This window comes from Geotrypetes seraphini, chromosome 2 (assembly GCF_902459505.1).
Source record: "Geotrypetes seraphini chromosome 2, aGeoSer1.1, whole genome shotgun sequence".
Lineage (NCBI taxonomy): Eukaryota > Metazoa > Chordata > Amphibia > Gymnophiona > Dermophiidae > Geotrypetes > Geotrypetes seraphini.
The window spans coordinates 257,251,354-257,273,914 of NC_047085.1; the positions used below are offsets into that span (position 1 = coordinate 257,251,354).

Here is a 22,561-nt window from a genome sequence, read left to right on the forward strand (position 1 = left end):
TAGATCACTGTCCGCGTTTCGATAAATCATCGCGTGAGCGGGCTGCTGGGCACGATGGACCTGTCTGACCCAGCGGAGGCATTGCTTATGTTCTTATGTTCTTAATACCTTCCCTAGTCATTTCTAAAATTGACTATTGCAATGCCCTATACAAAGGGACTACCTTAAAAGAAATACGTAGATTACAAATTCTCCAAAACACCGCAATAAAAATTATCATGAAAAGAAAAAAATTTGATCATGTAACTCCACTGTTAAAGGAAAATCACTGGTTACCGGTAAACCATAGAATTACTTACAAAATAGCTTTACTCATACATAAAATATTAGTAAATAAAGCCCCAGCATTTTTAGAAAGATTTCTAATACCATACACCCCTGTAAAATCTCTAAGATCAGAAGAAAAATCTCTGTTAGTAATTCCCTCATTAAAAATTATTTATTCAAGGAGGGATATGATCTTTTCTGTTACAGCTCCTCAAATTTGGAACTTGATTCCTTTCAACATAAGAGAAGAAAAATTACTTAATAAGTTCAAAGGCCTACTAAAAAGTTGGCTGTTTAAGGACGCCTTTAACTGACCCATTTAAAATCATATGACCTCATTCTGGAATTTATCTGGACAAGGAACACTGTTAAGCAGAAATTAAGTGGGTAACGTTTCCTAACCTTTTGTCTCCTTACCCATCCTTTTTCATTTATTTTGGAATTGTATTTAATCCAATTTTTTTTAACCCCCTCCTTTTTAATGTCCTGTTTGTTGGATTTTTTATTTTTCCTATTTTTTATCTTTGTAAATCGCATTGGATTTGGATATTGCGATTATACCAAATATCTTAAATAAACTTGAAATAAACTTGAAGGGGTTCAATTCAAGGTACGTCCTTATTCCAAAGAAGACCGGAGGAATTTGTCTGATTCTAGACCTCAAAACACTCAAAAAGTACCTGCTACAGAAGAAGTTTTGGATGTTCTCTCTGGGAATTCTATTGCCCCTTTTAGAAAAGAATGACTGGCTCTGTGTTATGCCTCCTGCAGCCTTACCCTGGTTGTAACAGGACTGTAAAATATGCTTTATGTAATTCAGTATTGTTTTAGAATGTTACTGTTATAACTATTTACTGCCAGGACATGTGAAATAAGTATCATGGGCAATGTAGTCTGACAGATTGTATAAATTGTATTTCTATTGGTTTTTAGTCTGCTAGACCTTTCTTCTTTCTCTCTCAGCTAAACTTGGATTCCTTTATCTCTTCCTGGCCATCTCTGACCGCTGCTTGATAAGGTCATTCAAGGTGCTTCCTTTCCTCGGTCACCTAGAGCTAATCTCAGCTCTGATTGACCTCTCTCTGTTGCTCCCCTCCTCTTACTTGGTGGGTTCCCTGCAGTTCCTGTGTGCCTTGGCAGTCATGCTGGAACTCACCTCTGACCACATGGTCTGGCCCAAATATGAACATGGTCCGGCCATAAATATGAACATGTACTCAAAGACGCCTGAGGCAACAGAAGACTTATGTGCCTACTCAACCTAAGCAGCAGCACTCATTTTGACTCCCTCCTAGAAAACTTAGCTAGTGTATCTCAGCACTCACCTCAAACTCTCCCAAGAGGAGGCAGGCTCATCCATTACCAACAGCGCTGGACCCTCATAACATTAGATACATTGGGTACATGGTTTATGGCCGCATGGCAATTTAGGCCACCCTGTCTTTCTTTGATTAGAGCACTATCGTTTTCACCTTTTCCATTTGACCTTTCACAAAAATCATCCTGTTACTCTCTCTGGCCCTTCCCCCCTACTCTTCAAACCTTATCACCTCTACATCATACTGGAATAAAGAAGCTGTACCCAGAGGGAATCTTTCCATTTATCCTCTGAGAAAAATCTACAACTGTGAATATTTATGTTATATTTACTCAATAAGGTATATCTCAGAAAACAGGAAGAGTATCTGCATTTGCAGCAGCATGGAGAGGGTTTAACTCTGCTTGAAATATGATACATAATCTAGGATTTCATTGTATTAAAGCAGCAAACTCTGCTCTCTGGATCTTAAAGAAGCATATACACATATTTCTATTCTCCCTACTCACAGAAAATATCTTCGCTTTCCTCTGGGAACACACAACTTCCAGTACAAGGTTCTCCCATTTGGACTGGCATCAGCACCCAGAGTGTACATTAAGTGCTTGGTGATAATGGCAGTGATACTTCACTCATACAGTGTACACATTTTTAGTTACCTGACCAACTGGTTGATCAATGCCTCCACACCTCAACAGGCTCAGCAGGCTTTGAATACAACAATTCAACTTCCTCAACTCCTGGGATTTGCAGTCAATTATCCCAAATCTCACCCACTCAGACTTTGGAGTTTGTTGGAGTTCTTCTGAACTCAAATCAGGCACGTGCTTTCCTTCCTCAGCAGAGACTCACCACACTACTTCAGCTCTGCCAGGAAGTCTCTTCTCCAGTGGCGTACCTAGGGTAAGTGGCACCCGGGGCCCATCATTTTTTGACACCCCCCCATATAAAAAAATATTTTTTGTAATGACCATGAAACGGAATAAATGGTCAGAATAGAAACAGGCAGTGAAAATTTTCTTATATTCCAAACATAACATAACATAACATAAATTATGTCTGAATTGTCATGACATCAGAAGTACATATGGAGTAGTTGCAGGTGATGCTTGGGACAGTTCTGATTGTGTTAGTTCGGTTTTATGTGTTTTTTGAATAGAAGGGTTTTTATTTCTTTTTTGAAGGTTTTGTAGTCTGTGGTCAAGGTCAATAGGTTGTAGAGTTGGGGGTCGAGTGTTGTCGAACAGGAGGTTGTCGAACAGTTTTTTTCTTTTGACTTTTTGGTTGGAGGGTGTGTGAATGGTGCGTGAGTTCTCCTATGTCTGTTTAAAGTGGATTGAATTATTTAGCTGAAGAAATTAGTTACCCCCTCATTCCACACACATTAATTCTCTTCCATTTTTGTTTCCATTATAAAAAACACTGATAAGTTCCCAGAAAAAAAATACATTAAAATAAGAAGTGAAAACAAAGGCCCCTACAGATGAAAACATAACATAAGAATAGCCTATCTGGGTCAGACCAATGGTCCATCATGCCCAGTAGCCCATTCTCATGGTAGCCAATCCAGGTCACTAATACCTGGTCAAAACCCAAAGAGTAGCAACATTCCATGCTACCGATCCAGGGCAAGCAGACACTTCCCCCATGTCTTAATAACAGATTATGGACTTTTCCTCCAGGAATTTGTCCAAATCTTTCTTAAAACCAGCTACACTATCTGCTTTTACCATAACTTCTGGCCACTTCATTTTTAAGTTTAGATCTTTCCTTTCAAACAGAGACCTTGCTAGATGTCAAATACAGCACAAGGTAACTTCACATGGACTTAGCTGTGCAGGAAATGTGAATCTCCTCATACACCCACTATATAGTGCAAAAATGGGCAAAGGTCTGTTTTTTCTTTCGATCACTACATAGCCTAATGCCACACAAGCAGCGCTGTTACAAACATATTCTGTAGGTCAATGCTAAGGATAACAAAGTTTCCTTCCTTGGACCAGAAGGAGATACTGATAAACCACTGGAAGAGATCCCAAAACAACACCCAAAGACCCACTCAGTGTGTGAACCAGTTGAGTGGAGTGGACTAACTGGGGGGGTGGAAATGGGCCCGGAGTTTGCTCAGCAGAATTTCCCAGACCACTTCTTCCTCTCAACACATTGACACGCTGCCACCATCACCACTAGGAACACCTCACTGGGTAGGCAAGCTATGCTATAAACTTTATAAAACACATTATTATATTTTCTTATAAAGCACATATTTTAACTGAACTCTCTGACATCCTCAGCCTTTCCATCCACAAAAATAGAAGGAAGAAAAGTTCCCATTTCCTGCTGTCTCATGTCCCCGGCCTATACAATATTTTTTTTCTGCAGACCCTTCAAAAGTCTGACCAAATCCTCGTTTCACTTGCATTATAAAGTACTGAGGATGCCATCTCTCCCCAATCCCAGGTCCTAAAGTCTAAGACAGTAGCGCAAACTAATTCTGCCAGATTCAGGAAAAAAAATTTCGATTCGATTCAGCCTATTGAATTGGTTTTTCAATTCGATTTTCCTGCCCAGTTGGGTGATTTCTTTCAAAACTCCTGGTGGGTTTTATAGCTTTTTCACCCCCTTTGGCTTCTCCTAACCACACTAGCGCTGTGGTGTAAATAAAGAAACAAAAAGGACTTTTCCTCTCTCTGTTAAATCCTAGCTCACGTTTGCAGTCCAACACCAGCTCTGGCAGGATACACATTTCAAATCTGACATATTATAATCACAAAACAGAAAATAAGATTAATTTTTCTACCTTTTGTTGTCTGGTTATATTTCAAATCTTGTTGGTCCAAGGCTCTGGTTTTCTTCTGATAACTTGCTTGCCAGGGTCTCCTTCTTTCTGCATGCTAACCATCCATCTGCCAACTCTGTCCTCCCTTTCCATTTCCCTTCCCTTCCCAGGAAGTCTAGTATCTTTCCTTTTTTTCATCTCCCTCCACAGATCCACCTTTTCTTAACTACCCTTTCATCCGGCATCTCTCCCTCCTTCCCCACCACCCCAGAGTCCACCATCTCTCCCTTTCTTTTCCTAATTACCCTCCTATCCAGTATCTCTATCCCTCCTCCACACCAACCCTTGTGTCCAATTTCTCTCCCTTTCTGTTCCTTCCCTCCCTAAATCCCATGGTCCATCATCTCTCTCCCTCTCCTCTATTTTCAGACCCATTATTTCTTCCCCCCCAAAGTTTGGCATATGCATGTCTCTTTGAACACCCCCTTCCTTCCGTGTACTTCTAAACCAGGGTCCCCCCCAAAGGCCTGTCCCCCCTTAAAGGTCTGCCTGTCCCCCCTTGAAGGCCTGCCCCACCCCCTTGTAGGCCTGTGCCCCCCTTGAAGGCCTGTCCCCCCTTGTAGGCCTGCCCCCCCCTTGTAGGCCTGCCTGCCTGTCCCCCCCTTGAAGGCCTGCCCCCCCTTGAAGGTCTGCACCTCCCCGAAGGCCTGCAGCCCCCTTGAAGGCCTGTCTCACACCCTTGTAGCTTGTCCCCCCCCTTGTAGGCCTGTCCCCCCCTTGAAGGCCTGTCCCCCCCTTGTAGGCCTGTCCCCCCCTTGAAGGCCTGCCTGCCTGTCCCCCCTTGAAGGCCTGTCCCCCCCTTGAAGGCCTGCACCCGCCCGAAGGCCTGTCCCCCCCTTGAAGGCCTGTCCCACCCCCTTGTAGGCCTGTCCCCCCTTGAAGGCCTGCCTGCCTGTCCCCCCCTTGAAGGCCTGCACCCCCTTGAAGGCCTGCACCCCCCCGAAGGCCTGCACCCCCCTTGAAGGCCTGCACCCCCTTGAAGGTCTGCACCCCCCCATAGGCCTGCACCCCCGAAGGCCTGTCCCACCCCCTTGAAGGCCTGTCCCACCGCCTTGTAGCTTGTCCCCCCCTTGTAGGCCTGTCCCCCCTTGAAGGCCTGCCTGCCTGTCCCCCCCTTGAAGGCCTGTCCCCCCCTTGAAGGCCTGCACCCCCTTGAAGGCCTGTCCCCCCCTTGAAGGCCTGTCCCACCCCCTTGTAGCTTGTCCCCCCCTTGTAGGCCTGTCCCCCCTTGAAGGCCTGCCTGCCTGTCCCCCCCTTGAAAGCCTGCACCCCCTTGAAGGCCTGCACCCCCTTGAAGGGCTGCACCCCCCCGTAGGCCTGCACTCCCCCAAAGGCCTGTCCCCCCTTGAAGGCCTGTCCCACCCCCTTGTAGCTTGTCCCCCCTTGTAGGCCTGTCCCCCCTTGAAGGCCTGCCTGCCCCCCCTTGAAGGCCTGTCCCTCCCCCTTGAAGGCCTGCACCCCTTGAAGGTCTGCACACCCCCCCGAAGGCCTGTCCCCCCCTTGAAGGCCTGTCCCCCCTTTCAAGGCCTTCCTGCCTTCCTGTCACCCCCCTCCCCTTTGAAAGCCTGCCTGCCTGCCCGCCCGACCCACCCTGAAGGACCGCTCGCCCCCCTGGCCTCCCCACACCACCTATGAAGCAGCTGCAGCAGGATCGCGATGTCAGCGATACCTGCGCTGCTTAGGCGCTGCTTCCTGCGCCGCGGTCCCGCCTCTTCTCTGACGTCAGAGGAGGGGCGGGACCGCGGCATAGGAAGCAGCGCCCAAGCAGCTCCGGGATCATTGACGTCGCGATCCTACTGCGGGCTGCTTCACAGGTGGTGCAGGAAGGTCAGTGGGGCGAGTGGTCCTTCGGGGGTGGGGGGGGGACTAAACTTCAAGGCCGGGAGCACCCCCTCAGGGCTGGCACCCGGGGCGTACCGCCCCCCCTTGGTACGCCACTGCTCTTCTCATCACCACCTGACAGCACATCAAGTTACAACTCCTCAGTCACATGGCCTCCACAGTATATATGGTCCCATTTGCTTCATATTACATTACATTAGGGACTTCTATTCCGCCTATACCTTGCAGTTCAAGGCGGATTACAAAAGAGCTAACTGGACATTTCCAGTGAAATTACAACAGTTTTGTTTTGGGGTTTTTTTGGTTACAAGGGAGGAGAGGTAGCTGGATTAATTCCGGAAGAACTTACAAATTGGATATTAAATTGACTGTACATTACTGTGTGATATAACAAATAGATTACAGTTAGAGTACAAATAAGATTACGTTACGTTTCAGGGATATGAATACTTGGTTGGTGTTTTGGGGAGGAAGAGATTATTTAAGTGGAGGTTTTGAGGGAGAATTTATCTAGGAGGAGGGGGAAGGGTTGGGTTAAGATATCTAGATAAAATTTTTGAAAAGTAGGGTTTTGATTTCTTTTTGAAAAGTTTTGAAGTCGCCCATTGCCGTCAACAGGTTGGAGATGGAGTGGTTAAGTTTTGCTGCTTGTGTCGCCAGAAGGTTATCAAACATCTTTTTGCGCTGAGTGCCCTTGAGTGGAGGGAAGGCAAAAGGGTTCGGAGTTCTTCTTTGTCTTGAGGTGAGGATCTGGTTTAGGCGGTTGTTTAGATAGGGGAGGGGCGGAGCCGTTTAATGCTTTGAATAATAGAGAGTAGAATTTGAATTGAATTCGTGCTTGCATAGGTAGCCAGTGAGAGTCTAGGAAGGCAGTTGTAATATGATCATCTTTTCTCAGGGAGTAGATCAGTCTGAGGGAAGTGTTTTGTATAGTCTGAAGTTGTTTTATCATGTTGGCAGGACAAGGTAGATAGAGGGAATTGCAATAGTCCAGTAGACCTAAGACTAGGGATTGCACAATTAGCCTGAATTGTGCTGGGTCGAAGAATTTTCTTATTTTACGCAGATTTCTCATAATTAAAAAAGCTTTCTGGGATGTTTTATTGATTTGGGACTGCATTGTTCAGCATCTGTCTATCATTATTCCTAGGAGTTTGAGTTCGGGCTGTATTGGGTATTTGGTGTTTTTAATTTTCAGTTCTGTAATGGTGGGAGTTTTGGCCTTTTCGAGTTTTGGCCTTTATCTGAGTTTAGTTTCAGTTTGTGGTCTATCATCCATTTTTCCACTGCATCTAGGGTTATTTCCAGTTTTGCTGTAGTGGTGGGCTCTGATGGGTCGAAGGGGAGGAGTATGGTGATGTCGTCTGCGTAGCTGAAGGATGTAACATTTAAGTTATCTAAAGTGGCTCCAAGGGAGGAAATAAAGAGGTTGAAGAGCGTAGGTGATAGAGGTGATCCTTGTGGAACTCCGCATGGGTTGGACCATGGTTCTGATTTGATATTATTGGACTTTACCCTGTAGGTTCTTGATTTGAGGAATCCTTGGAACCAATTGTAGACCTTGCCTGAGATCCCAATGGCGTCAAGTATCTGTAGCAATATGGAGTGGTTGACCAGGTCAAATGCTGCGGAGAGGTCAAGTTGGATTAGCATCATCTTTTTGCCTTTGCTAATTTGCTGTCGAGCTGTGTCTAGTAGTGTTACAAGTAGTGTTTCTGTGCTGTGGTTGGTTCGAAATCCTGATTGTGAGGGGTGAAGTAGGTTATGGTCTTCCAGGTAGTTGGTGAGGTATTATGCAACTAGACCTTCTATTATTTTAACGTATATTGGTATTGAAGCGATTGGTCTGTAGTTGGAGGGGTTATCTATTGGGCCTTTGTGGTCTTTCATGATTGGGGTGATTATGATCTCTCCAAGGTCTTGAGGGAATTGACCTTCTGTTAATGTGGTTTGAATCCATAGCATGAGGTTGGCTCTGAATGTGGTGGAGGAGTTTAATAATAGGTAGGTGGGGCAGTTATTTAGGTCGCAAGAAGCTTGGCGGTATTTTTTGTAGAGTCGATTCATATCCAACCAATGTAATATGGGGAAGACTGTCCAGCTTCTGTCTGCGGCGATGGCTTCTCCTGTTGAAGGGTTCGTTGTTATCTTGTCAAGGTGGGTGTGAGTATTGTTGAATGCGGTTCTGATCTTAGTGATCTTATTTTTGAAATGGTCTGCTAGTTGGATAGCTGTCGGTGGATGGTTTCCTTGTGTAGCTAGGTGAGATTTGGTGTCGGTGAGATTCTTTACTAGATTGAATAGCTTTTTTGTGTCTAGGGTTTCCGTGCCTATCATTTTGGAGTAGTAGGCTTTCCGTTTTTCCTTGAGTTTGTTCTTGTATTGGTTGATTTGAGTTCTCCATGCTGTTTTTGTGTGTTCTAGGCTCTTTTTTTTCCATTCTCTTTCTAGTTGTCTGCAGAGCTTTTTTAGTTGGAGAAGTTCAGTGTCGAACCATTTGTCTGACGGTGTGCAGATTCTGAATTTTGATTTTTCAGGAGCTAGCTCATTCAGGATGGTTTTGCTTACAGTACGCCATTGTGATATGAATTCGTTGGGGGCTATATTGGTGATTGCGGGGTCTGCTTTGTCCCAGAATGTGGAAGGTTCGATTTTTTGGCGTGTTTTGAAGGAGGTTTTGGGAGAGGGTTGCTTGTTATTGCGTTGAGCCCAATTGATGTTAAAGGTGTATTTGTAGTGATCTGACCAGAGGGAGGGGTGCCAGGCCCCATTTGAGATGTGGATTTCAGAATTGTGAGTGTGTTGGAACATGTATGCAGCGACATCTAGTTGGTGGCCTTTTTCATGTGTGGGTTGGGGGTTGAGGATCTGGTAGTTCAGTGCTTTGAGGTATGAGAGTATATTTTCTACTTGTTTGGAGGTGTGGTCTCCTAGGTGGAGGTTTATGGCTCCAAGGAGTAGGTTATGAGGTGATGTTAGGGAGTTCTGGTAAATGAATTCTTCGAGAGCTTGTTTGTTAGCATTTCATTTTCCTGGTGTTGTGTTGCAGCACCACTTGAATTTAAACTATCTCTACAGCACTACTTAGCCCATAACCTGAAAAACGGAAAATTCCTCACCAACAAAGGCCACATAATAATAACCCCTATCCTAAAAAATAGCAAAGAATCGTCAGCCCTAGTTTCCAACTACAGACCAATTGCTTCCATACCACTCTTTGTAAAGATCATGGAGGGGCTGGTACACTCCCAATTAATGGAATATCTAGACCAGTTCTCACTCCTTCATGAGACTCAATCCGGCTTTAGACCGCTTTTCAGCACAGAAACGGTAATTGCGGCCATCTTAGATTACTTGCACCTATTTTTAAGCAAAGGCCTCAGTGCCCTGATCATGCAATTCGACATGAGCTCTGCCTTTGACCTTGTAGACCATGCAAATTTGCTACAGTGTCTAGATGCTATTGGCATCAGAGGCGAAGTGCTAAACTGGTTTCATGGTTTCCTTTCGTCCCGAATCTATCAGGTTCGCTTCAACAATGATCTCTCCAACACCTGGAGCAACCCATCCGGCGTTCCGCAAGGGTCCCCACTATCCCCTCTGCTTTTCAATATCTACATGACCTCACTGAGCGTTCAATTAACCCAGCTGGGGATAAAATTATTCAGTTACGCTGATGACTTCACAATTATTATCCCATTTGCCAACTCCATCTCGGAAACAATTCCAAAAGCATCAGAAGCCATAAACTTGATGGAACATTGGATGACAGACTTCAAACTCAAGCTCAATACTGAGAAGACAAAATTCTTTGTCGCTTCACCGCGCCCTCTTGACACCAAAACCCCACTAGACATCAACAAACATAACTACCCCATACAGCCCACCATTAAAATACTGGGTGTAACTCTGGACCAATGCCTCACCATGAAAGATCAGGTGGACTCCCTAATCAAAAAGAGTTTTTTCACCCTCTGGAAGCTTAAATCCATTAAAGCATACTTTGATAACTCTGCCTTCAGAATCTTGGTACAATCCCTCGTATTAAGTCAACTCGACTACTGTAACATCGCCTACTTAGCAATCCCCCAAAAGAATATGCGACGATTACAACTAATGCAAAACACTGCGGTCAGACTAATCTTCGGTCTAAAGAAGTTCGACCACGTGACGCCATACTTCAAACAGCTACACTGGTTGCCGATGGAAGCTCGTGTAAAGTTTAAGTTCGCCTGCCTCTGTTTTAAAGTTTTCTAAATACATCACTGACCTATTCTCCTTCTCAGCCAACAAACACAAGAGAAGCTCCCACTCGCACTTTGTTTCTCCCCCGGTTAGAGGATGCAAACTAAAAAACACCATGAGCATCTTCTCTCACATCAGGCTGCTCTATGGGGTAAAGACCTAGAACAACTCCTATTGCCCACCACTTATGAGGTATTCAGGAAACGCCTCAAAACTCACCTATTCCTGAAATACCTAGACAGCTGACCCACTTCCCTCCTTCCCCTCTCTTGCCCTTTCTCCCCATTGTTCCCACATCCCTTAAGTTAACTCAACTTGTACGTCAACTCAACTTGTACTCCACTAATCTTCTGTAAACCGCATAGAACTTAACGGTATTGCGGTATATAAACTGTTATTATTATTATTATTATTGTGTAACAAAGAATGCAGGTTAGAGTTCCTATGAGTGTATCGTCGGATAATTGGCAGGCTAGGAGATCTAGATAGGGAGTGGAGTGTTTGTCTAGGGTCTTTATGTTGATGTTGTTTTTGAGTATGATGGCTAGACCTCCTCCTCGTTTTTTTCCTCTGCAGACCAATTCTATTTTGTAACCCTTCGGGCAGAGTTCTGTAATGCTGGGATCTGAGTCAGAGGTTAGCCAGGTTTCGGCTAGGAATAAGCAACTTAACTATTTTTTAACTATCCAGCATATCATATCATTATCAAGTTTCAAGTTTTTTATTTATTCTTGATTAATCGCTTTCTCTAATTCAAAGCGATGTACAAATCCAAATTTAGTTAAAAGAGAGCAAACAAACAAACAAACCAAACATAGGGATTTACAATTCTTACAGAGGTTAAAACTTATTAAACTACATTGGGTAAAAATAGGGTTGTGAAATACATTCCTGACTTTTTAGTTATTATGTTTCCTAATGTGTTTTCCTATGTTTAATCTTTTATATAACGAATGTATTTCACAACCCTATTTTTACCCAATGTAGTTTAATAATTATCATATCAAGCATCCTCACTGGGCATTATCCTCCCAGTGGTCTCAAGCAACTGGTCTTCTGTCCCAGTGCTTGTCAGTGACCTTACAACTCAGAGACTCACTTCTGTGGTGGATGTCTCTAACCAATCTCTCCAGAGGTCTCTTGTTTCAAGTACCATCTCATCAAAATATTTTGACAACATATGCTTCCATGTTAGGCTGGGGAACTCACTTAGATGGCCTCCACTCCCAAGGTTCATGGAGTCCTGCAGAGACACATCTTTACATCAATCTCCTGGAGCTATGAGCAATTCATAATGCCCTATCTACATTCCAACACCATCTCCTCAACCAAGTAACCATGCACTATGTGGACAAGCAGGGTGGCACAGGATCTCACCACCTCTGTCAAGAGGCCCTCCAAATCTGGTCCTGGGTCACTGCTCGTAACATTTTCCTGAAGGCAGTCTTATCTAGCAGGAAAATAAATTGAGCAGAATTCTACAACAGCACAAGTTTCTGGTAGCAACAGCATGCACAGCAGGCTACTTTTGCTCTGGTTCTTTCTCTGCTGTGTCCAGCCTGCAATTTTCTGTCAGCCGGCAGCAGCCTACTGTGTATGCTGTTGCTATCAACAAGTAAGATAATTTTTCGAGCAGGCCTGCCCAAGTCCAGTCCTCGAGATCTACTGGCAGGCCAGGTTTTCAGGATATCCACACTGAATATGCATGAGAGAGATTTGCCTGCACTGCCTTCTTGGTATGCAAATCTCTCGCATGCATGTTCATTGTGGATATCCTGAAAACCTGGCCTGACTGGGGCAGCCCTGGTTTAGAGGGTCACAGGGGAAGGAGGGAAAGAGAGCAATGCCAGACTAGGGACTAGAGGGAAAGCTTAAGCTTTTTTTTTTGGGGGGGGCACTGCCACTGAAGTTGGTTCAGGACACCATATTGACTATAACCCTCTAAGCCAGTCCTGCTTTCTGGCCTATCCCTACTCATTCTTGTTTCTGTTTGCTGGCCTCAGAGACAAAATATTGAAATGTTTTTTTCTCAGTAAAGCTGTAGCTTTTTCATGAGAAACTTAAGACAAGTTCAGAAATTCTTCGAGAAAACACAATTCCAGCTCATAGTTCAGTCCTTAATACTAGGCCTACTTGACTACTGTAACATCCTCTACCTCCCATGCCCTACAACCATAACAAAACAACTACAAACTATCCAAAACACAGCACTAAGACTCATCTACTCATTAAAGAAACATGATCACATTACAGAAGCATATCTCCAATCGCACTGGCTTCCGATCCCAGCAAGAATACAATTTAAATTCTACTGCCTACTATTTACTTTATACTGAGACAGTCCAAACTACCTGAATAACCGCCTCATCCACAACACCTCAACCAGACATAGGAAAACTCACACCCCATTCTCATACCCCCCAATTAAGGAGGTCAAACGGAAAAAACTATATGAAGGCTTCCTGGCCACTCAAGCAGCCAAACTAGACAACCAAATCGCCAATCTACTGACGGAATCCATCAACTACAAGACTTTTAGAAAAGAAATACCCTGAAAAAAAGAAATAATACCGCAAGTTTCAAACTCCACCTCTCACTAAAGCCAACTACCCCAAACAAATAACCTTACCCATTTCTTACTCTCTTTGAAAATGACCAATTTTTTTTTTTTTTTTTTGTAAGTTCTTGTTGTAATACATCCTGGATAATTCTTTTATAATCCGCCTTGAACTGCAAGGTAATGGCGGAATAGAATCCCTAATGTAATGTACGTAGAATTTATACATTTATTGATGTTTCTGTTTAAACACAGAAATTCAAAAAGGAATTTTTTTTTCTTCTTCCTTTTCTTTCCCTCATTTTTCTTTTCCTACCCATTCCCAGCCTTTGGATACCTTGCCAGCAGCATTGCTTTGTGCTGATATCACATTCTCAATTATATTCTTCAATGATACTTCGTTTGGTAGGGGTGGAGGTGCTCCTTCACTAAAACCAGGAAAATGCTGCAGATCCACCAGTACAGGACTGCTAATCGACTTCTGAAAAGAAGACACACAGTTCACAAGGCTTCATTCTGCCAGTCTCTCCCACTTGCACAAGCATACACACAAATGATATTCTGTACTTATCCACCAGTGAATTTGCTAAATTGTTTGCCTTAATGTAACATTAGTGCTACTTTTTTTTTTTTTTTAGGGTTTCCTCCAGTGGTCTAGATCAGTGTTTTTCAACCTTTTTACACCCGTAGACCGGCAGAAATAAAGGAATTATTTTGTGGACCGGCAAACTACTAGGACTAAAATTTTAAAACCCTGTTGCCGCCCCATCTCCGCCAGCTCAGTCCCGGCAAATCATCTGATCCCATCCGTACAAGCCTCAGTTATGATTTTATATTGAATGTATTTTATTAAAGTATAAAAAGAAACAATATTCTATACAATTGTCATTTTATAAATACAGAGCAAGGATCAACAAAACCCCTGTCTCCCCTCCCCTTCACATATATCCCCTCTACTATCAAGAAAACTGAACAAGCCAAATTATTACAGAATGCTACACAGAAATATCATGCTAACAGAATACTGCAGTCACACATGAAAGGAATAGTGTTAGGGGAATGCAACTAGGGCAACTGCCCCCTTGTCAGAGAGCACCCTAAGCCAGCTGGAAGCTAAAGAAGCACTGCCTGGGCTTTGTAGTCCCCAGTTATGTCTAACACCAGCTCTAGCAAGATATATATTTCAAATCTAATATATTATAATCACAAAATAGAAATAAAATTAAATTTTTCTACCTTTTGTCGTCTCTGGTTTCTACTTTCATCTTTTCATTCTCTTCCCTCCAGCGTCTGCCCTCTCTGTCTCTTCAATCCAGCATCTGCCCCTTCCATCCACTCTCTGCCCTCTCCCCCTTCCATATGGTATCTGTCTTCTTTCTATGCCCCTCTCCCCTTTCCATTCAGCCTTTGCACCCTCTCTCCTTTTTAAATGATTCATTCCAGCTTCACTGCTCTCTTCATTTTTATCTCTCCTACACCAGATCTAGCATCATTGTCCCTATCTGCTTATTTCTCTGCTGACCTCTTCCCATCATCAATTTCTCTACTTTCTCATGCCTGTCTCTCCCCTTCCCCTCCTCTAATCTCCCTGCCAGCTGTTTCCTTCCTTTTTTCCTTCTCCCTTCCCTCCTCCTCCTGTCCAGCAGTAACTCTCTTCCCTTTGCATTAAAGTACGGACTTTAATGCAAAGTACGGACTTTAATGCAAAGGGACTTCCCATTGCATTAAAGTACGGACTTTAATGCAATGGGAAAGTACCTGAAAAAAGAGCTGTTAGGATGGGAGGACATAAGAGAAGTGGAAAGACAGTGGTCTAAGCTGAAAGGAGCGATAAAAATGGCTACGGACCTTTATGTGAAGAAAATCAATAAAAACAAGAGAAAAAGGAAGCCGATATGGTTCTCCAACCTAGTGGCTGAGAAAATAAAGGCGAAAGAGTTGGCGTTCATGAAATATAAAAAAAACCCAAGAAGAGGAGAGCAGAAAGGACTACATGGTGAAACTGAAAGAAGCCAAGAGAGAGATACATTTGGCGAAGGCACAGGCGGAAGAACAAATGGCTAAAAATGTAAAAAAGGGAGATAAAAATTTTTTCAGATATATTAGTGAAAGAAGGAAGATAAAAAATGGAATTGCTAGGCTAAAAGATGCTGAGAACAAATATGTGGAGAGTGATGAGGAGAAAGCAAATGTGCTAAACAAATACTTCTGTTCTGTGTTCACAGAAGAAAATCCTGGAGAAGGACCGAGATTGTCCGGCAAAGTTACACGAGAAAATGGAGTAGATTCTGCGCCGTTCACGGAGGAGGGTGTTTATGAGCAACTTGAAAAACTGAAGGTGGACAAAGCGATGGGACCAGACGGGATCCATCCCAGGATACTAAGGGAGCTCAGAGAGGTTCTGGCGAGTCCTATTAAAGACTTGTTCAACAAATCTCTGGAGACGGGAGTGATTCCTGGGGATTGGAGGAGAGCGGATGTGGTCCCTATTCATAAAAGTGGTCACAGGGATGAAGCAGGAAACTACAGGCCGGTGAGCCTCACTTCAGTTGTTGGAAAAATAATGGAAGTGTTGCTGAAAGAAAGGATAGTGTATTTCCTTGAATCTAATGGGTTACAGGATCCGAGGCAACATGGCTTTACAAAAGGTAAATCGTGCCAAACGAACCTGATTGAATTTTTTGATTGGGTGACCAGAGAGCTGGATCGAGGACATATGCTAGATATAATTTACTTGGATTTCAGCAAAGCCTTTGATACAGTTCCTCATAGGAGGCTGTTGAACAAACTTGAAGGGCTGAAGTTAGGACCCAAAGTGGTGAACTGGGTCAGAAACTGGCTGTCGGACAGACGCCAGAGGGTGGTGGTTAATGGAAGTCGCTCGAAGAAAGGAAAGGTGACTAGTGGAGTCCCTCAGGGTTCGGTGCTGGGGCCAATCCTGTTCAATATGTATGTAAGTGACATTGCTGAAGGGTTAGAAGGAAAAGTGTGCCTTTTTGCAGATGATACCAAGATTTGTAACAGAGTAGACACCGAAGAGGGAGTGGAAAATATGAAAAAGGATCTGCAAAAGTTAGAGGAATGGTCTAATGCCTGGCAACTAAAATTCAATGCAAAGAAATGCAGAGTAATGCATTTGGGGATTAATAATAGGAAGGAACCGTATATGCTGGGAGGAGAGAAGCTGATATGCACGGATGGGGAGAGGGACCTTGGGGTGATAGTGTCCGAAGATCTAAAGGCGAAAAAACAGTGTGACAAGGCAGTGGCTGCTGCCAGAAGGATTCTGGGCTGTATAAAGAGAGGCGTAGTCAGTAGAAGGAAGAAGGTGTTGATGCCCCTGTACAGGTCATTGGTGAGGCCCCACTTGGAGTATTGTGTTCAGTTTTGGAGACCGTATCTGGCGAAAGACATAAGAAGACTTGAGGCGGTCCAGAGGAGGGCGACGAAAATGATAGGAGGCTTGCGCCAGAAGACGTATGAGGAGAGACTGGAAGCCCTGAATATGTATACCCTAGAGGAAAGGAGAGACAGGGGAGATATGATTCAGACGTTCAAATACTTAAAGGGTATTAACGTAGAACAAAATCTTTTCCAGAGAAAGGAAAATGGTAAAACCAGAGGACATAATTTGAGGTTGAGGGGTGGTAGATTCAGGGGCAATGTTAGGAAATTCTACTTTACGGAGAGGGTGGTGGATGCCTGGAATGCGCTCCCGAGAGAGGTGGTGGAGAGTAAAACTGTGACTGAGTTCAAAGAAGCGTGGGATGAACACAGAAGATTTAGAATCAGAAAATAATATTAAAGATTGAACTAGGCCAGTTACTGGGCAGACTTGTACGGTCTGTGTCTGTGCATGGCCGTACAAGGATGGGCAGGGGAGGGCTTCAATGGCTGGGAGGGTGTAGATGGGCTGGAGTAAGTCTTAACAGAGATTTCGGCAGTTGGAACCCAAGCACAGTACCGGGTAAAGCTTTGGATTCTCGCCCAGAAATAGCTAAGAAGAAAAAAAAAAAAAAAAAATTTAAATTGAATCAGGTTGGGCAGACTGGATGGACCATTCGGGTCTTTATCTGCCATCATCTACTATGTTACTATGTTACTTCCTCCCCTCTCAGCAGCATCTCTCCGTCTCCCTCTCCAGTAGCAGCTGTCCCTTTTTTTCCCTTGCCCAGCAGCTTCCCAGATTCCTTTCCCTCCTCCCCTCCCAGCAGCATCTCTCCTTCTCCCTCTCCAGTAGCGGCTGTCCCTTTTTTTCCCCTTGCCCAGCAGCTTCCCAGACTCCAATAGTGGCTTTCTCCCCTCCCAGTAGCTCTTCTTATTTCCCAGCGCAGCGATTCAGGAAGGCAGCCTCGGGTCCTTTCTTGGGTCGCGCCGCCTCTGAGGAAAGAGGAAGTTGCATCATCAGAGGCAGCCGCGACACAGCAAAAGCCCCAAGACTGCCTTTGTGAATTGCTGCGCTGGGAAGTAAAGAGAGCTGCAGAGGGGAGAAAGCCACTGTCGGAGGCTCTCCATGATCTCTCCTGCCCAGTGCGGACCAGATAAAAATATCTCGTCGATCTTGCCAGCCCTGCGCGGACCGGCAGGAAATTGAACTTAATCAATCTCGCCGGCCCTGCACGGACCGGCAGAAATTTCCTGCAGACCGGCGGTTGAAGAACAGTGGTCTAGATATTATTACCTGCTACACTCTATCCAGTATTCATGAGCCTCTGATTCTGAGCAGTCATTAATGAGTGAGAATTTTATATATTTATTATATTTGTACCATCTTTTTTATGTAATTTCCTGAAGGTGGTGGACAGCAAAAATAACTCGGACATAGCCAATAAACAATTACAGCAATAAAAATAATCAAATAAAAATATACATTATGGCAAGAAGGAACATTTTTGAAAGCACATCCAAGTTAGAATGTCTCAAAGAATGTCCATCTCACATGTACCGAGAGATTTTCTGTTCAAAAATATGTGAAATGGGGTATCCATGTTCTGGAGCCATCCAGCATGAACAGCCATTTTACAAACTGGAAAGTTCAAATTATGAATGGGGAAGAGGGAATTGGGGACATGGATGTCTGTAGGGCAGCTATCTTAGAAAAAAGCCATACAGACATCCATGCAGAGCAGAGGGACAGCCTAGTGGTTAGTGCAGTGGACTGTAAAACAAGGGACCCAGGTTCAAATCCCACTTTAACTCTTTTATTTTGTAATTATAAGCCCTCTAGGAGCATTAAAAAAAACCTTCTGTACTTAAATATATAAACCACCTGCAAGCCTGAAGGCTACTGAAGTGGTGTATATTCAGGTCCTAAATGTACACCACCGATAGTATTCAAGCTTGCAGGTGGTTTATATATTTAGTAAGTATTTTTCTGTCCCTGAAGCTAAAAAATCCTAGAAACATGATGGCAGATAAAGGCCAAATGGCCCATCTAGTCTGTTCATCTGCTACAACCATTATCTCTTTCTCTCTCTGAGAGATTCCACGTGCCTATCCCACGCCTTCTTGAATTCAGACACAGTCTGTCTCCACCATTTCTTCCAGGAGACGGTTCCATGCATCTACCACCCTTTCTGTAAAAAAGTATCCCCTTTGATTACTCTGGAGTAGAGAATGACACGGGGAGCGATCCCCGCAGCGAACCGCTGCGTGGCTGCGGTTTGGCTGCGGGTTATGGTGACCTCATTAGCAAATCGCCGCAGACGCGGGGACAAATCCTTTCACCGACCGCAAAAACGGTGAATAGATTTGTCCCCGCAGGCCAATGTCCCCCCCTCTAGGAACCGCAATTTACCTGTGTTTTCACCGTGCTCCTCATTTGTCAGATCAACCCTTCCTGCCAATAGAACCCGCCCCCCCCCCCCTGACGATCGCCCTCACTGGTAGGAGGGTGCCCAACCCCTCCTGCCGGCACCCCCAACGGCCCCCTATATCGCCAATAGGAGGGTGCCCAACCCCTCCTGCCGGTCCCTCCCCCAACAAACCCCGCCATCCCGAAACACCACCCTTAGTCTTACTTTCCAAGTTGGACCGGACAGCTCCTCGCTCGTCTGGCCAGCAGGCCTGCCTCCGTCCAAATGAGGCGGGCCCGCCCCTCCCCTCCCCTGCCTAACCCACAGGATCCTAGGGCCTGATTGGCCCAAGCACCTAAGGCCCCTCCTATAGCGGGAGTGGCTTTAGGTGCCTAGACCAATCAGGCCCTAGGATCCTGTGGATTGGGCAGGGTAGGGGCGGGCCCGCCTCATTTGGACGGAGGCAAGCCTGCTGGCCATACGTGTGAGGAGCCGTCCGGTCCAACTTGGAAAGTAAGACTAAGGGGGTTACGGGGTGGGAGGGTTCGTTGGGGGGGGTCCAGCAGGAGGGGTTGGGTACCCTCCTGCCGGCGATCTTAGGGGAGGCCATTGGGAGGACCGGCAGGAGGGGTTGGGTACCCTTCTGCTGCGATTGTCGGGAGGGCCGTTGGGGGGGTCTACAGGAGGGGTTGGGTGCCCTCCTGCCGTGATCGCTGGGGGGAGGGGAGACTTGCAGCCGTAGCCGCGGTCACTATGCTAATCACGGCAGGGAGATCTTTGCCGCGATTAGGAACAGCGGCCGCGTCTACTTACCATATAGGCTAACATTGTAAGCATTTAAAGTACATGTCGTGTTTGTTTTTGCATTGCTAGCCCCAGGGGTGGTGGAAGATTAGTGATTGAAAAACTGTATGAAAAATAACTATTTTAAATTTAGTGATCAAAATGTGTCAGTTTTGAGAATTTATATTAATTAATTTTTTCTCTGCGTGTTTTGTTTTTGTATAGTTATTAACTAATATTTAACTAAGTTTTAAAGTTTTAAAGAATGTTTCCTTTATACGTAAATAAAGAAAAGTGAATGGGATTGCAGTGGCGGTGACGGGGCGGTGAATGGGGTGGCAGTGGCGGTGACGGGGCGGTGAAGAGGATGGTGAGACGGGGACGGGGCGGTGACGGGGATGGTGAGACGGGGACGGGGCGGTGACGGGGATGGTGAGACGGGGACGGGGCGGTGACGGGGACCAATTTTTTCACCGTGTCATTCTCTACTCTGGAGCCTATCACCTCTTAACTTTATCCTATGCCTTCTCATTACAGAGCTTCCTTTCAATTGAAAGAGACTCGACTCATGCGCATTTACGCCATGTAGGTATTTAAACATCTCTTTCATATCTCCCTTCTCCTGCCTTTCCTCTAAAGTATATAGATTGAGATCTTTAAGTCTGCCCCTATAAGCTTTATGATGAAGACCACGCACCATTTTAGTAGCCTTCCTCTGGCCCAACTCCATCCTTTTTATATCTTTTTGAAGATGTGGTCTTCAGAATTGTACACAATATTCTAATTGAGGTCTCAACAAAGTCTTATACAGGGGCATCAATATCTTCTTTTTCCTAATGGCCATACTTCTTCTTATGCACCCAAGCATCCTTCTAGTTTCACCATCACCTTTTCAACCTGTTTGGCCACCTTAAGATCATACAATCATACCCAAGTCCCGCTCTTCTGTCGTGCACATAAGTTCTTCACCCCCTAAACTGTACCATTCCTTCAGATTTTTGCAGCCCAAATGCATGACCTTGCATTTCTTAGCATTAAATTTTAGCTGCCAAATTTCAGAGCATTCTTCAAACTTCGCTAGGTCTTTCTTCATGTCATTCACACCACCCAGGGTGTCTACTCTATTGCAAATTTTGGTATCATCCGCAAAGAGGTAAATCTTACCTGATAGCCCTTCAGCAATATCACGTATAAAAATGTTAAAAAGAACAGGCTCAAGAACAGAACCTTGAGGCACACCACTGGTAACATCCCTTTCCTCAGAGCGATCTCCATTGACCACTACCCTCTGTTGTCTTCCACTTAACCAGTTCCTGACCCAGCCCGTTACTTTGGGGCCCATCCCAAAAGCACTCAGTTTATTTATTAGCCGGCTGTGTGGTACACTGTCAAAGGCTTTGCTAAAATCTAAATACACCACATCTAGCGCACTCCTTCTATCCAATTCTCTAGATACCCAGTCAAAGAAACTGATTGGATTTGTCTGACAAGACCTACGTCTAGTGAATCCATGTTGCCTCAGGTCCTATAATCCATTGGATTCCAGAAACACTCCCCTAGTAATCACTGACCTCCCCCCCACACACCCACACACAACCACACCCACACACACTGTCATAAAAATCATAATAAAAGCGTAAATACCTGCCTCCAGAACATCAGCACCTGGCATAGGAAAGCCTAGTAGAGCTGCACAGAGGTGTCTTATGTAGTTTGGGGGATGGGCTAGTGAACCATAGAGAGGAGGACCCAGGCCCATAAGCCACTCTAACTACTGTATTCATGGTGAAATATATGCACCCACCAAAACCTCCCAAAACCTGCAGCCATAAGGGCTATTGGGGTGGTAGACAGGTGGGTATAGTAGGTTGGGGGGGGCTCACTGTGACCTTTAAGGGAGTTGTGGTGAGATGTTTATGTGGCACCCTTTTTGTGAAGTTCACAGCAGTGTCCTATAAGGTGCCCCACTACTCTGTTGACATGTCTGGGATTCCAGTCCATCACTTTGCTGGTCCCTCCCACATCCAAAAGGTCTTGCTTTTGTCTCAGATGATTTTTTGGATGAGAATGGAGTATAAAGATAGATTTAGTGGTCTGGATGATCAAACGGCTGGACATAGGACACATAGGATGTAGGACGGCTGGATGCTAGGGTACATAGTAAACGATTCTCAAAAAAATATATATATATATTTTGGACGTATTTTTTGAGAATAGACTTTGGACGTTTCCGACTTTGGGCAACTAGTGACTTAGGGCCAAATCAGACTTAGACTTTTTTTTATTATGCTGCTCCACATAAATAAATAGCCAGCATTGGATTTTTAGGGGAACCCAGGGGTGAATTAGGAGGGCAACACATTTCCTTTCCTCCTGCAGCATTCTTTGCCTTTGCTGGTGGGGATGCTCAATGCCTGCCAGTTGATGAAATCTACTGCCAGTAGGAAAGAAGTTGACTGCCTCTCTTCTGCTGTAGACATTGGCAGTCCTCATGCACGCTCAGTCAGCAGCAGGATGGGAGATAGCCAAAATCTTACCTACTGGGGTAGTTCCAGCAGTGGATCTCATTAGCTGGCAGAGACTAGGCTTCCCTACCAGTCAGTCAAAAGGTATTCCAGTTATGGAATGGGGGTGGCTCAGGCCCACAAGGGGCCCCCCCATGGCTACATCACTGCAGCCAAGCAACACTATTGTAATTCACTCACAATGGAATAACCACTACACAATCAATATCTGTTCCATTGGAAAAGTATATAAATCTCATGAAACCCATCCCTAAATATTCTTTAAATTAGCTTACTTTTCAACTATTCACTAGGTGGGGAAATAGCCTCAGAAATAGAGCATCTTCACCAAAGGGTGTTAGTATTCCACTTTATAGTTGCTCTTATTTATAATCAGTTATTTATTTTTTA

At 44.7% G+C, this 22,561-nt stretch overlaps 1 protein-coding gene across 5 annotated transcripts in view; it reads right to left on the minus strand.

Annotated features, from left to right (window-relative positions):
- FAM227A (family with sequence similarity 227 member A) overlaps nucleotides 1-22,561 on the minus strand; it is a 317,179-nt gene that overhangs the window by 179,300 nt on the left and 115,318 nt on the right. For 4 of the 5 annotated variants that reach the window (XM_033929447.1, XM_033929446.1, XM_033929449.1 and 1 more), the window contains one exon: nucleotides 13,406-13,549. The exons of the other annotated variant lie outside the window; for it this stretch is intronic. In XM_033929447.1, the coding sequence (XP_033785338.1) occupies nucleotides 13,406-13,549 (144 nt within the window). The remainder of the gene's footprint in view (nucleotides 1-13,405; nucleotides 13,550-22,561) is intronic. 5 annotated transcript variants of the gene reach the window in all.